General features: G+C 36.4%; 2 protein-coding genes across 2 annotated transcripts; one reads left to right on the top strand and one right to left on the bottom strand.

Moving 5' to 3' along the window:
• Positions 1–9453: 9453 nt before the first annotated feature.
• On the bottom strand, positions 9454–10059 carry LOC113346679 (F-box/kelch-repeat protein At3g06240-like). The gene has a single exon (XM_026590163.1). It carries the CDS (start codon positions 10057–10059, stop codon positions 9454–9456), a length of 606 nt encoding a protein of 201 aa, XP_026445948.1.
• A 463-nt stretch (positions 10060–10522) lies between these two features.
• LOC113292821 (F-box protein At4g22390-like) lies at positions 10523–13571 on the top strand. The gene is made up of 2 exons (XM_026541672.1): positions 10523–10763; positions 11819–13571. The coding sequence occupies exon 2, from the start codon at positions 12209–12211 to the stop codon at positions 13178–13180; it is 972 nt and encodes a 323-aa protein (XP_026397457.1). The 5' UTR covers positions 10523–10763; positions 11819–12208; the 3' UTR covers positions 13181–13571.
• The last annotated feature ends 274 nt before the right edge of the window (positions 13572–13845 follow it).

Here is a 13845-nt window from a genome sequence, read left to right as displayed (position 1 = left end):
CCAGACGAATGATAAGCCTAATCATTTTCATATAACACGTTATGACTTTAATCTTGACTCACAACCATGAGTTATGATATGATCAATTATGTCTAGATGTGTTTTTAGAGAGTTGTTCAAACGTTGATTATCTCATAGAAATAATACTGATACATCTAAAAATATTCGTCAGGGTAAGTACGTGTACTTACTTCCAGTTCGTCAGTTATTTTGTCATGGTACGTGTACCGGGTTTGTATACCCTTACGACAAAACGTGTTCGGGAGTTTACAGAACTTTTCCGGTTTGCATACTAGGTATGTGTACCAACCTGAGTTTACGAGTCAACATAAGCTTTTGGGTTTACATATACTAGGTATGTGTACCAAAAGTTGTTACCGAATTATAGCTACGCCTGTACGTGTACTGGGTACATGTACTACGGCTCCAGACCTATAACAGTTGCTAGTATGTAAGCTGGTACGTGTGTTGTCCTGTATCCATATTTATAGTAGTTTTATATCTCTCTAATAATCAATTTGAAACATTCCTGAATAACGTCAATGACACATATCACTGTTCCAGACTATTTTCAAATGATAATCTTGAATCACAATTTAGGTTATAAACAATAAATTGTTTGAACCCAAATTCATCAAGTATGAACAAATGTTCTTAAGCTTAGTCAAGATATTTCGAGAATGATTAACAAGATAAACTTCACTCGAAATTTCTATTATGCATGTAATGTCTAATTTAGTCATGCGACATAGTCTCATAGATAAAAAGTAAGAAATAGGTGGTTCAGTCTTCACTTACCTTTTGTTAACGAAGTTCTCCAAAAACTTTGGTTGATCTTCGCCTTCAAACGGTAGAACGTAGTGATATCTGGTACTAAACTATACACTCCTATCCTAATCTTAGATTTGACTAAATGTAGATTAGAAATCAAGATATAGTTTTGATTAACTAAATTTGACAACAAGCTTGAGATATCAACACTTGTGAGTTCGACCGAGCAATGCTCTAACAACAAATATGTTCGGTTTTGCTACAAATCTCGTGGACACTTCCATGATAACTTTTTTTCACAAAATTTCTTGAGATTGTGGATCATGGTTTCAGTCTTAAGTGTTATTGAATACCAGTTATGCTTGTAAGTTCATAGGCGTACTTGCCAACATGAACCATCATTGCGCATGGTTCCAGAACCCTGGACCATAATGCATATTCTCATGTGTAATTTCAAGGAAGGCATCTTACATGTTTACATGTATTCCTAATAAGAATTTTATATAAATTGAGAAACTGCTTGCTTGAATTCCAAGCAACCGTACCTTGAATTCAAAGCTACATGGAGCTTTGAAAATCTGTAAATAAAGAGACTCATGCAACAAGATTTCTTAACCTATGGAACTCTTTTATCCTAGTTGAAAATTTAGAGTCTTCCTCTATAACCTAGGTTTCTTCTGAGAAACATAATTAGGTTATGACTTAAAAAATTCACTTATGGATTCGCGAAGTCTGTTCAGACTACCCTTTACATGATAGTTTGTGAATCCAGATCTTTTTCTTATTGATATTTGAGTTTTGTAATCTCAGATCAGGAACGAGATAGATAGAAATCACAAAGTTCCCTTCGTCTTAGACTTTGTGATTCCTCAAGATAATTATTCAAACTATTTTTTGATTTGTTTGGACTGTTCTTGATAGGTGGTTAAGAATCCATGCTTCCCATCTAATTGAGTGCAAGTTATTGGCATATTTCCAAACCTATATTGCAAAATCAAAAGGGAAATCAAATTGGCTTATCTGTTAGAGGTAGATAGGTACCAAAGTCTTCACTGAGGTTGAAGAAACTCTTAAGATGAAAAAGACGTCAGCTAAGGGAATCAAGTGCGTAGAGCCTTGTGAGGTTTATGATGTAAAAGGAACATGGCTGCAGTTGAATTGCTTGGGGGGTTAATTCGGTCTCAACCACATTCCGGTATGAAAGATGATAGTAGGCTAGTGTATGTATAGGCATAATACAGTATGGTGTTCAAATATGGACGAAGTCCCGGGTTTTTTTTGCATATGTAGTTTTCCTCGTCAACAAAACTTCTGGTATCTTGTGTTTTTCCTTTTCCTCATTATATTGTTTTACCTTTATCATAGGAATAACACAAGTAGCACATAATCAATCTAGATAGTTTAATTCCTTATTAATTGAGATTAAAAATAAGACTCGTTCTTGTTGAATTCTTATCTTGAAAGATATATTGCAAGTTTCATGCTTGTTAGAATTCAAATCCTCTGACTTCTGATACGACTAGATTGATCTTGGATATTGATTTTTTGAGATCGTCCAAGAACTCATCTACACAATCAGGTACACGAACCTTTGGTCTATACATATTGATTGTGGAATAGAAAAGAGAAAAACTCTACGTACATAATATTCAAGGGACTTTGGTTAGATATACTTGAAATTATATTGAGTTTTGTCCAAATAAGTTGCAGAACGAAAAAGTTGGTGTTGTACGTGGTACCCTCTCCTTTTTACGATGAGCAAAGGATAATTAGATCTGCGGAAATTATAATTTTTGAGTGGCTAAAAAATAAACGCCATCAAAGGTGAATAATTGATATTGGTAGTGGCTAAAATTAAATATTAACTACCTTGAAATTCTTTTATTAGACTTTTATAAAGTTCAACGCCTTAGTATACCTGATTTTTTTGTGTCCAAAAATAAACAATAACCACAATGAAGATATTTGACGTGTCTTGAAAAAGTACTTAGTCACACTGTTACAGATTCATCGTAATTGTCATGAATTGACCATGTTAAGCTATTATTGGTGTGTCTAAGCGATAAAAATGCTACGGTTAAAATAGAGAATGCGTGGCTTTAAGGCAAACACTAGCAATCTTAAAAGTGTATTTATAAGAATCAAAGCAGTTGTTTATATACTAATTAGTTTACAACAAGAAAAAACTTGTTATTTTAGGAATTCAATGGTTTCAAGAAGACCTAACTACTAATAGCATGTTTGAATAACACTTCACAGGTTATTTTCGACTTTTAGAAACAACATAGTCAGAAGTTAGTTTATGAACACAATTCAGAAAAACTTCTATAAACAAAAAAGTCGGGATTTTGTGGAGCAATTATTTTTATATCTGATTTTTGGAGAAGCATCCAAACAGGTTATAACCTTGTTCATGTCTCAAGATATCTTGGAAAAAGTTGCTTATTTGCTTAAAAATGTATAAATGTATTATCAAAGCTGATCAATTTTTTACTCTGCTGAACAAATAAGAAGAAAGCTAGGGGATAATTATAAAAAAATTTCATATACACATAACTACTAATTTTCATTAGCGAATATTATGATGTCAATGCTAAATTGGAAAAACTAATGGTGGCTTTGGATGCAGAATTTAAAGGTGGGATTTATTTGTTCACGAGACTTGGTGGAATTATGTTTATGTTGGTACGTTTGGTTGATCAAATTTCTGGAATCACGTTTTTTATGGGAATCACTTTTCCACCAAATCCTCCATATGGTGGAGTCTGACCCTTCCCCCTAAAATTTGTTGGGAAACTTATCAAAAGATTTATATACCTATTTTTTTTTTCTAACTCTAAATCTCATATATATACTATTTTAAAATTCTAAGGGTAATGCCAAACAACACATGCACTTTAAAAATAAGAAATTCTACGAATCCTTCGAATTTTAATTGTTTTACCAAACACACGAACAAATTACAGAAATCCCGAAATTTTTAATTTTAATACCATGAATTATAATTTCTTGGAAATTTTGAATTCCCCAACAAACACAACATAAGTTCTGTCATAATTAGCATGCTTTAGTACCCGTGAAAACTGAAACCGAGCTCTTCACGTAACTATGGAATGATAGTGAATTTGAAGACCATGTACCCGTATCAGGCTTCAAATCAGTGGACGTTTCATTCATTGGATCATATAAAACCAAAGCCTCTTTATAAAACCCATTCTTCTCGGTGTAATAAACCTCTAATAGAATCTCTCCAGTTTTTAAAGAACCATAATTTTGGGCATACCAAAATCTTTCAAGGCATACTGAATGAAAACAAAAAAGTTTGTTGAATAGCAAAATCAGATAACCCCTTAACCCAAATTTTTTTAATGGCAAATCTTCCCTTTACGTATTAGTGTTAATAATCTTGATTAGTGATTAATTATTTTGTTTAGAGATTAAGATAATTTTCAGAATTATAAGAGTTGTTTAGATGAAAAATATGAGGAAAAAAAAAAATCAAAGTTTTGGTTTGGTTAAGAAGGAGAGAAAGAGAAGGAGAAAGTGAGAAAATTATAATTCTTGATTCAATGGAGGATGAGGAGGGTCATATATCATCTAAAAAACCTAGGAAAATACACATCAACTACACCAATGATTCCCAAATGGCTGATTTCTTAGATTATGAATCATGGTTCGGCGAAACAGGTTGAGGTTCGGCTCACATCTATGAGCCGAATCTACCAATTGATGAACGGTTCGGCTTACTGAATCTGTTTACTGCATGCGCCGAACCTATAATTTCCAATTCCCACCCTTTTGCTAGACACTAGTTCGGCTTATATGAAAGTTTCATGGTAAGCCGAACAACATCCTGAATAGCCCGGAATAGAATCATTACTAATTCGGCTTACATATCCAAATTCGTATGTGCCGAACATAATTTTTTTAATTTCTGGGTTGAAATATTGTTACTGGTTAGGCACATATGGAGAATATCGTATCAGCCGAAACCTCTTATGTTCAAGGTTCGGCACATAATATGATTATCGTCTGAGCCGAACATGAATTTGTTAATTTTTGGGTTAAAATATTGTTCGCGGTTCGGCACATATTGAGGATATCGTATAAGCCGAAACCTGTAAATTTTTATAATTCGGCATATAATGTGATTATCGAATGCGCCGAACCTGAAGGACAAATGATTCGGCGTGTAACTAACATTAGAGGATAAGCCGAACTCTGTAAATTCGGCACATAACTATTAAGCTATTCATTAAAACATGAAATTTACGGTGTCCATAACCCAATCCCAGCACCATTAAAAACAAAGTTCATCACCTTAAAGCAAAGGTGTTTGCAACACCATAAAAGTGTACTTAAAACTTAAGAAAAAGTGTACCATAAAAGTGTACATAAAAGGGCATTTAACCACGACCCCTCTTCTTAGTTCCACGACCACCTCTTCTTCCACCTTGGTCTTCATCTTCCGACGCATCATTACCGGGTTGGACGGTAGCACCAACTTGGCTTGTACCTTCACCAACTTGTCGAGACCTCTTAGTGGTAGGCCTTTGTTCGGGTTCCTCGGGTCCTTGTCATTTGTTGATGATTGCATCCCACTTGTCGATGAGGTATTTTTGTTCTTCCACGGTCATTGTTGTTTTGCAACCAAGTTTGGCCTTCATTTTCTTCAACATCTCCCTACCCGCGGCAACCTATTTTTCATTTGAGAACAACTTATAACCATGAGGTTGAAGACATTTTTACCATAACTAATATATGAAAACAGTATAAAGTGAAGTCATTCTTACCATAACCTTGAAAGCCTTGACTACATCTTCGGAAGTAGACTTGTTGGTGATCTTGATTGGCCTCGCCTTCCCCTTATCAGATATCTTTTGCCTTTTCTTATTGATAATTAAGGGATGAGAAATTTGGTTATACCAATCCATATAGCCCGGATCCTCTTCACATGGATCATCAAGTAAAGGTGTTAACTTGGACGCATCTAATGTGTGATTGTCTAAATTATTCCAAAACTTAACGGTGGGATCAGGATCATACTTTGGTTCCCAAGATGAAGTGGTGCTTTTAGTTCCCTTACCACTCTTTGGTAACAACCTGAATTTCTCGTCAAACAAAGGAACCTTTTGGACACATCCTAATTGACGGAGTACTCGCCTAGGATCGTATATAACATAACCATCGGGATACCACAATAGCCCATGATACATACCTACCGGCATATCCTCATCTTCAACAACTTCATCTTCTTCATCTTCATTCTCATATGGTTGAAAAGCGACATCATCAACACCAAGACAGTCTAACGTCTCTCTCAAACTTGCCACCAACTTCTTTTTGTTCCTTTTCTTGGAGTCCTCGTACGCGTACCGTGCTGCAGTTGGCTCAGTATCAACATAATCGACATCTTTCTCAAATACTTTGGCCAAGTTCAAAATTGGGAAATGGTCATATATCCACACCTGCATCCAAAGAACCACATTAAAAAATCAAAGGAATTGAATTGATAGAAACAAGTTTTACTTGGAAACATCAAAGTAAGACTAAAGTTTGCAAACTCAGAGAACTGTTCGGCTTATATGGATCAAGTATTATAAGCTGAACCAAGTAAGAAAAAACTTCGGCTTAAAAGGTTTTATGGTTATAAGCCGAACCATACTCTGAACTCCCAAAAGTTACCTGGAGCAAAGTGAAGTTCCCTCCGATGTTTGTACTTGTCAACCTAGACGCGGTGGAAAGTTGGTCCAGCAGGTAAGCGAGCGTAGCCGTTCCCCAAGCAAACTTGTTACAAGTTTAAAGATTCTTTACCAATTGGAGATAATTATCATTTACCTTGTTTCCGGTAGTGTCGGGAAAGATGTCTCTACCAAGAGTATAAAGCAAGTAGGCAGTTCCGGTTTGCTTCACTTTGACGGGATCCATTATCAACAAACCTTGTGTGACTCTTTCCTTTGTGTTCTCAAACTTCCTTTTCAAGTTAGTCAACTTGATATTCTTATTCTTCTTATTTCTGCCACCTGGTATGAAAACGGTATCGACATCTTTAACTGATCGACAAAATTCCAACTCAGTTTTCATTGAACCCCAACCAAGGCATTCCAGGTACAAATTGTATAGCTCATCCCAACTCATGTCATAAAAACCAGCATCCACACTTACACCCCTTGCTTTAAGACCTGTAATCTTACTAGCCTCATCAGGAATGATTGACATATCTCCAAAAGGTAATTGAAATGTGTAAGTTTCTGGACAAAAGCGCTCGGTAAATGCAGAGGCCGACACACTATCATATTCCTTATGTCCATAATTGATAGCAGGCCATAAAGCACTGGCTTGTACGTAAGCAATCACCTCAGGAACCTCTTCATCAAGACTCCATTCCGCTGCCCTCTGGTGTCTCAATACTCGGACTGCACGGTTATGATCAGGAGTCTCATAAATTCTCTTCGCCCAAGAATCGGCATAACCAATCAACACATTTCCTCCATCTTCCGGAAGACCATGAGGCAAACCATCTGATCGAGGTGTAATTACGTCATCTTCATCAGGAATGTGTAAACCAGTGATCCGTCGATCATCATCGTTCTTCTCTTTCTCGGGTTCTGCCACCTTCTTACCTTTCTTGTCTTTCTTGGGTTTTCCTTGGGGTTGTGTTTCTTGATGAACTTCTTGATTATCATAAACTTTTTCATCTTCAGATATTCCTTCTTCTTGTCTTTCAATTCTTACTTGTCTTTCAATTCTTACTTCTTCTAAAGTTCCTCCTCTACCTCCCTCTCCCAATTTTTTCTTACCTCCTCCTCTAGGATCAGGAGTTTTAGAAGTAGAAGGTGTTATCTCCATCTTCTTCCTATTTGTAGCTGCATTGGTCCTGACACAAGTATGAAAGTTATAAGACTAATTCGAACAACAAAGAGATTTGGAAATCCAAAAACTTGTAAGAAAATAAGAAGGATCGGCTTACCCGAAATAACACATATGAGCCGAATCATGTCTTGAAATTTTTATTAGCTTACACAGAGAGTGGATCGGCTCATACCACAAAACAATTATAAGCCGATCCCATATATTCGGCTCACAACCGATACCGTCGAATAAGCCGAATCTATGATTATGAACTCAAACATGTATTCGGCGCAACATGATATAATATAAATAAGCCGATCCTACACACTTGTAAAATTTATGAAATTTTAACAATAATATTCGGCGCAACACTAATACTATCGAATAAGCCGAATCTAGACTTATGAATCGAAACCTTTATTCGGCGCAAAACTAATACAACCATACAAGCCGATCCTAAGCACATGCAAAAATTCTGAAATTCAAACAACAATTATTCGGCACAAAACTAATACTACCATACAAGCCGATCCTACGCACATGCAAAATTATTAGCCGATCCTATATATTCGGCTCACAACCGATACCGTCGAATATGCCGAATCTATGATTATGAACTCAAACATGTATTCGGCGCAACATGATATCATATAAATACGCCGATCCTACACACTAGTAAAATTTATGAAATTTTAACAATGATATTCGGCGCAACCCTAATACTATTGAATAAGCCGAATCTAGACTTATGAATTCAAACATTTATTCGGCACAAAACTAGTACTACCATATGAGCCGATCCTATACACATGCAAAAATTCTGAAATTCAAACAACAATTATTCGGCACAAAACTAATACTACCATACAAGCCGATCCTACGCACATGCAAAATTTCTGAAATTCACAAAACATATTCGGCACAAAACTAACACCATCGAATAAGCCGATCCTAAATATAAGTCTCTGTGTCACCAAGTTCGGCTCAAAACGGATTTCAGATATACGCCGAGCCGTTCAAATGCACTTTCAGGGTTCAGTTTCAAGAACAGCTCGGCGCACATCTAAGATTTGTTTTGCGCTGAACCATACCCTGTAACCGCCGCAGAAACATGATTTTGACGAATTAAATCAATCAAACCAATCAAAAACATCAAATACGAGATGGGTTTGTAAAACTAACCTTCTTATTCTCATTTGTGGAGTTGGTTCTTCTTCAATCTCTTCTTCCGGTTGATTTTGAGTTTCTTCTTCACTCCTAAATCTTCTTCTTCTTCAATGGGTTGTTCAATCGCTCGATTAGAACGAGATACTGGCTTACGGCGAACCATTATATAGATGAGTTTAATCGTCGACTAAATTTTCACGGATCGACGATTAAATTTCCGCGATGATACGATGAAAAAAAAAGGAAGAAGAAGGGTTCGGCTGTTGTGGAGGAGGAAGAAGAAGGGGTTAGGGATATGAAACTGATTTTGGTTTATTGATTATAGGTTTTTGTATTAGGGATAGGGATAGATTAGTAGTAATTTAGAGAATTTAAGGACATATAGGTAATTGAACCACCCCATAGGATACCCCTTATAAGGTCACCCAAGTTAGGACTAGTCCTTTGTATGCCTTGAAAGTTTTAGGCATGCCCAAAATTAGTGTTCTTTTTAAACACTCGATCCTTCTCAAGCCCCCAAAACTTCCGATTTCAAGTGATGTCAATTTTGAGATGCTATAAGTTTTAGTCCATGACTCTTTCTTTCCATAACCCTTCATCAACCATTCTTCAAAACCAAGTTTTGCATTACAATAAATCATGCAAAGACACCCATCCAACACATCAATAAATGAAGTGCCACTGAACTTCTCGACATTTGAAGATTCGTGGTGAGATTCCTCTGGTAAGCTCATCTGTCATGTGACTCATGTTTAAAGCAATTAAGGCTTTGGAAGAAGAAGATGACTGCCAATGAAGAGCTCCATTATGAAACACCCCGTATCTGGGTGATCGGGAAGATAGTAACCAAGGGATATCCTGAGTTCGTTTGAATTGTTCCCACGAATCCGATCTAAGTGAATAAATCTTATCTTCGGATTGCTTCAAGTTGAAATAGCTTATAAAACATACCAACTTATAATCATCGGTCTTCGAGTCGTAACCAAACCCATATCCCATCCCTTCATGGCCATTCCAAGGATAACCAACTTGAAATTGATCACCAGGTGGACTTGGTACTCTTTTACAGTCCCCAGTAGATGGGTTCCATAAACTAAAATCATGATGTCCAGTATCGCGTATGCAAAACAAGCCATTACAACAACCCACAACACTAATCCTACGGAAAATACCAACGAGTGGGCGATGAATCCTGTCAATACTACTAGGTAATGATGATGATAATGATTCTTTATCTACAGAGTACATATCGTAACCACTTATAAGCATGATACTAAAGTTATTTTTTATCATCTCAATAAGCTTAAGGAGTTAAGGTTATTAAATAGTAGACTCCATGGTTTTGACACACACCTGAATTTTGAGAGAGATTTAGGAGATAACCTCAAAAGGATTTCGATGATAATTTCTTCAGGGAGATGCGGCATTATTTCATTCATGGTTCCGTTGTCGTCCATCTTAGTCTTCTCGTTCATACTTTGCTGATGTTACTTCCATGTGTGTATAGGGTTTATATACTTTTGTATCTTTCGAGTAAAACTGAATTTGGATGGGAAACGAGTCCAACAGGGACCCTCCACATGAGCAAACTACATCCGACAGAAGTAATGTCATGTATGGATATGCAAAGAGGTCACCGAGTGATGCAACGATCGAGCTCCGAAGGAAAACATTTAAAATGACTCAACTACCCCTTCTTACAAAACGTAGATTGAAAATGTTTTCCGGTTTTTCTACCATCTCATAATTCGATTTTTGTAAAGAAGAAAAACCAGAGATGGAGGTCTTCCATGGTTGATCTTGTTCGAACATTCTAAACCGTGTCAAACCTCAGTCCTATCAGTCACCTGCCGCGAGAGAATATTTGGGTATTCTTTCACCACTACGTGTAGTACTCCTGCTGCTCCAAAGGGTACTTTTAAGGGTGTTGTTGTCAAGAAGATTTGGGTATTCTTAAGGCGAGCAATCTTCAGGTATCACTGTATTTCTCTTCTTTAGAATTGGTTTTCCATTTATTCTCGTCTTACTTGTGTTAGGGTTTATGAGATGTTCCTCTGTATCATTTTTTAGGTTATTTATGTACGAGTGATTAGCATGTGCTTTTCAATTTAATCTGTTAGGTTATTCTGAGACCACTCACTAATCATCCAGTTTTAAGCTCATCCATTGTTAGATTCATTAAATTTGTAGTTGAAAATACTAGCTCTCTCCATTTGGTCACAGAATCATGGTTTTTATATCCATCTGAGGACTAGAGGAATTAGAGCATGCCATGGTTGAATAACCTTATATCTGAGTCTTAATAGATTTTGCTTTAAATTACTAGAATATACTCCAATTCAGAAGTTCTTATTAAAATGTCGATTGTCTAAGTCAAGGTTTCTAATTTCAGTAATGTGAGTGGTATTGATAGCCGACACCTCTGCTTGTTGCGTTTTGCCCTTGTATGTGTAGCGAGTTTCCGCAACTACTACTTTTGGTTCCAAGACTTGATTCTAGTGTTGGTTTGGTTCTAGTTCCATTTTCCATGTGTAGGAGTTACTAGTCAGTGAAATCTTAGATTGCCGATCACAACACCCTCTCATGGTGGTTTGCACAAAGAATCCCATCTAGCGACAGTTTTTGTACAGTGGTTTTCGGGTTTCAGTTTACGAATAATATGACTGGGTCTTTCATATTTTATGAACTTTCTACCGTATTTGAACTTGTTGGCAAACACAATTTCAAGTCCATACAAAGATTTGCATGCGTAAAAATATTACCACCTAAAGCATATTCATCCATCACTGATCATAATTTGATATACGCTTAAACTGTCAGCTGACATATCATTTTAGTTAGGCTGTTTTATTAATATTTCCTATCTGTAAAGTGCTTGTTTTGAGTCCGTTGTGGTAAATTACAGTAACTCATTATCAATTTCTAGAAATGAATGTTGAGTGGCAAGTTTGGATGTTGATAGTTGATAGTCATCCAAATTGCAGTGACGGTTTTCTTTCCTGTTTTGACATTTGATTTATTTTTTCAGAATAAGAACAAATCGTTGAATTTGCGCTTCAAAAATGCCGAGCGTATTCCCCGACGGTGTTATGGATGAGATTCTTTCAAGGTTACCGGTAAAGACGATATGTAGATTCCGATGCATTTGCAAAGACTGGGAAAGTAAGTTCAAAGACCCTCATTTTATTAAAGAACATCTTAACCATAGCAAGAAAAGTGGGAAGTTTAATTGTTTCTCAATATCAAATTCAACTAATTTTAATTTGCTATTAAGAGAAAGCACATCATCATCAGCATCTGAGGGTAGCTATGTACACATTGATTCTCCATTCAAATCTCAATTGGTTAAGTATCCGTATTTAGGGATCGAACTCGTGGTTCTTACAATGGTTTGATTTTGCTGAGTTGCCTTAAAGATATGCACGCGTCTGTAGATGATTTGGAGGAGAGTCTTTGTCTTTGTAACCCATCTACCAAAGAGTTCAAGGAAATATCAATTCTAAGTGTCAAGTATGGACCAGCTTATGATAAAAAATTAATCCGAAAAGAAGCCGCAGTTACATACGGGCTTGGTTATAATTCCAATACCGATGATTACAAGATTGTGAAAGTTTATCCAGTCTTTGCTATTACTCCTTATCCAGTCTACTATGGTTCTGAAGTTCAGGTATATGCATTGGGATTGCATTCGTGGAAAATCTTACCCGACATCGTTCCCTATAAGCTAGATGCTGATTATTGTAAAGCTGCAACAGTTATTAATGGAACTCCTCACTGGATAGCAAGCCGAGATCCATCGAGTTCTGATTTTAGTGGGTATTCTAAATGTATTGTTTCTTTTGATGTTGGAGGCGATAATTTCAGGGAAGTTCCAATTAGTACACAAATTGTTGAAGAGTTTAATCATCTTGAGAGTCATAATAGGGTCAAGACATTGGGTGTTTTAGGAGGTTGCCTTTGTTTAATAGTATATGATCCTTATCATACTTTTGAAGTTTGGGTGATGAATGATTACGAAAAGAGAGAATCCTGGAATAAATTATATGTTGGGCAGATCCCAGTTAAAGATTTAATGGATGGTCACGGTCAGGTAAATTATTACGATAGTAAGTTACTATGGGAATTCAAGAATGGTGAAGTTTTATTCGCTGTTCAGAGAAATTATTTATACTATACTAATTTGGTTACATATGACCTGGTCCCGGTTCCCCAAAAATCTAAAGTTTCCAAGATCCGCGACTTTCTGGGACAAAATTGCAGTGTAGAAACTTACCTGGAGAGTTTAGTATCGCTTAACCCTAGGATTCATGAAGGGGAGCAAGAACATCCTAATATAGGGGCACATGCATTTACCAAGTTATCACTGAAAGGCAGAGAAGAATCTATCTGATAGAATCTGGCACATGGACAAGTAAGGAAGTAAGGGACACAACTAATCATCCTAAGCTATTCGTAAACAAACAGGGCAAGCAACCAAGCAAACAGACCCATCCAACGATTTCTATTCTGATGCGATTTAATCCCAGGTGTGTCGTCTAATTTGCCACTGGGCATTTTTATTTTCTTAAACTAAATGTAAGATTCTCCTGGTCCATTGGGCACTAACTACTTAACTAGGCAGCTCCATGTTACCTGTGACCATGATAGGCACTGTCTTTTTAGTTTTTCGCTATCCAAATCTAAGTAGCAGGTTTGATCGACAAGTATAGTCGGCAGTGATGCAGTTTCATGTACAGAATGAGCATCTTTATGATCTACGAAACAAACCCTGATTTTGCTGATATTGAACTTCTTCACATGTTAGTCCATGAACTTTTGTAGTTGAAATTTACTTCATGCTTTTGCTTTTGTTGTTTTAGAACCTTATTTAGAATTTAGAATTTATAATTCAGATCATGGAACATAAACCATGTTTATGGCCGGCAATCAGACCTTACCCAAGCTCTGACTTCCTTGATTAAACTTGTTATATACTTTTCCTTGATTGAACTTGTTATATACTTTTCCATGTACTATTGTGCATTTACTCGAGCCTTGCGATTTGATTACGCTGGT

This window comes from Papaver somniferum, chromosome 1 (assembly GCF_003573695.1).
Source record: "Papaver somniferum cultivar HN1 chromosome 1, ASM357369v1, whole genome shotgun sequence".
Taxonomy (NCBI): domain Eukaryota; kingdom Viridiplantae; phylum Streptophyta; class Magnoliopsida; order Ranunculales; family Papaveraceae; genus Papaver; species Papaver somniferum.
The sequence above is the reverse complement of the archived record's forward strand: the minus strand, read 5'-3'. Positions and strand labels throughout refer to the sequence as shown.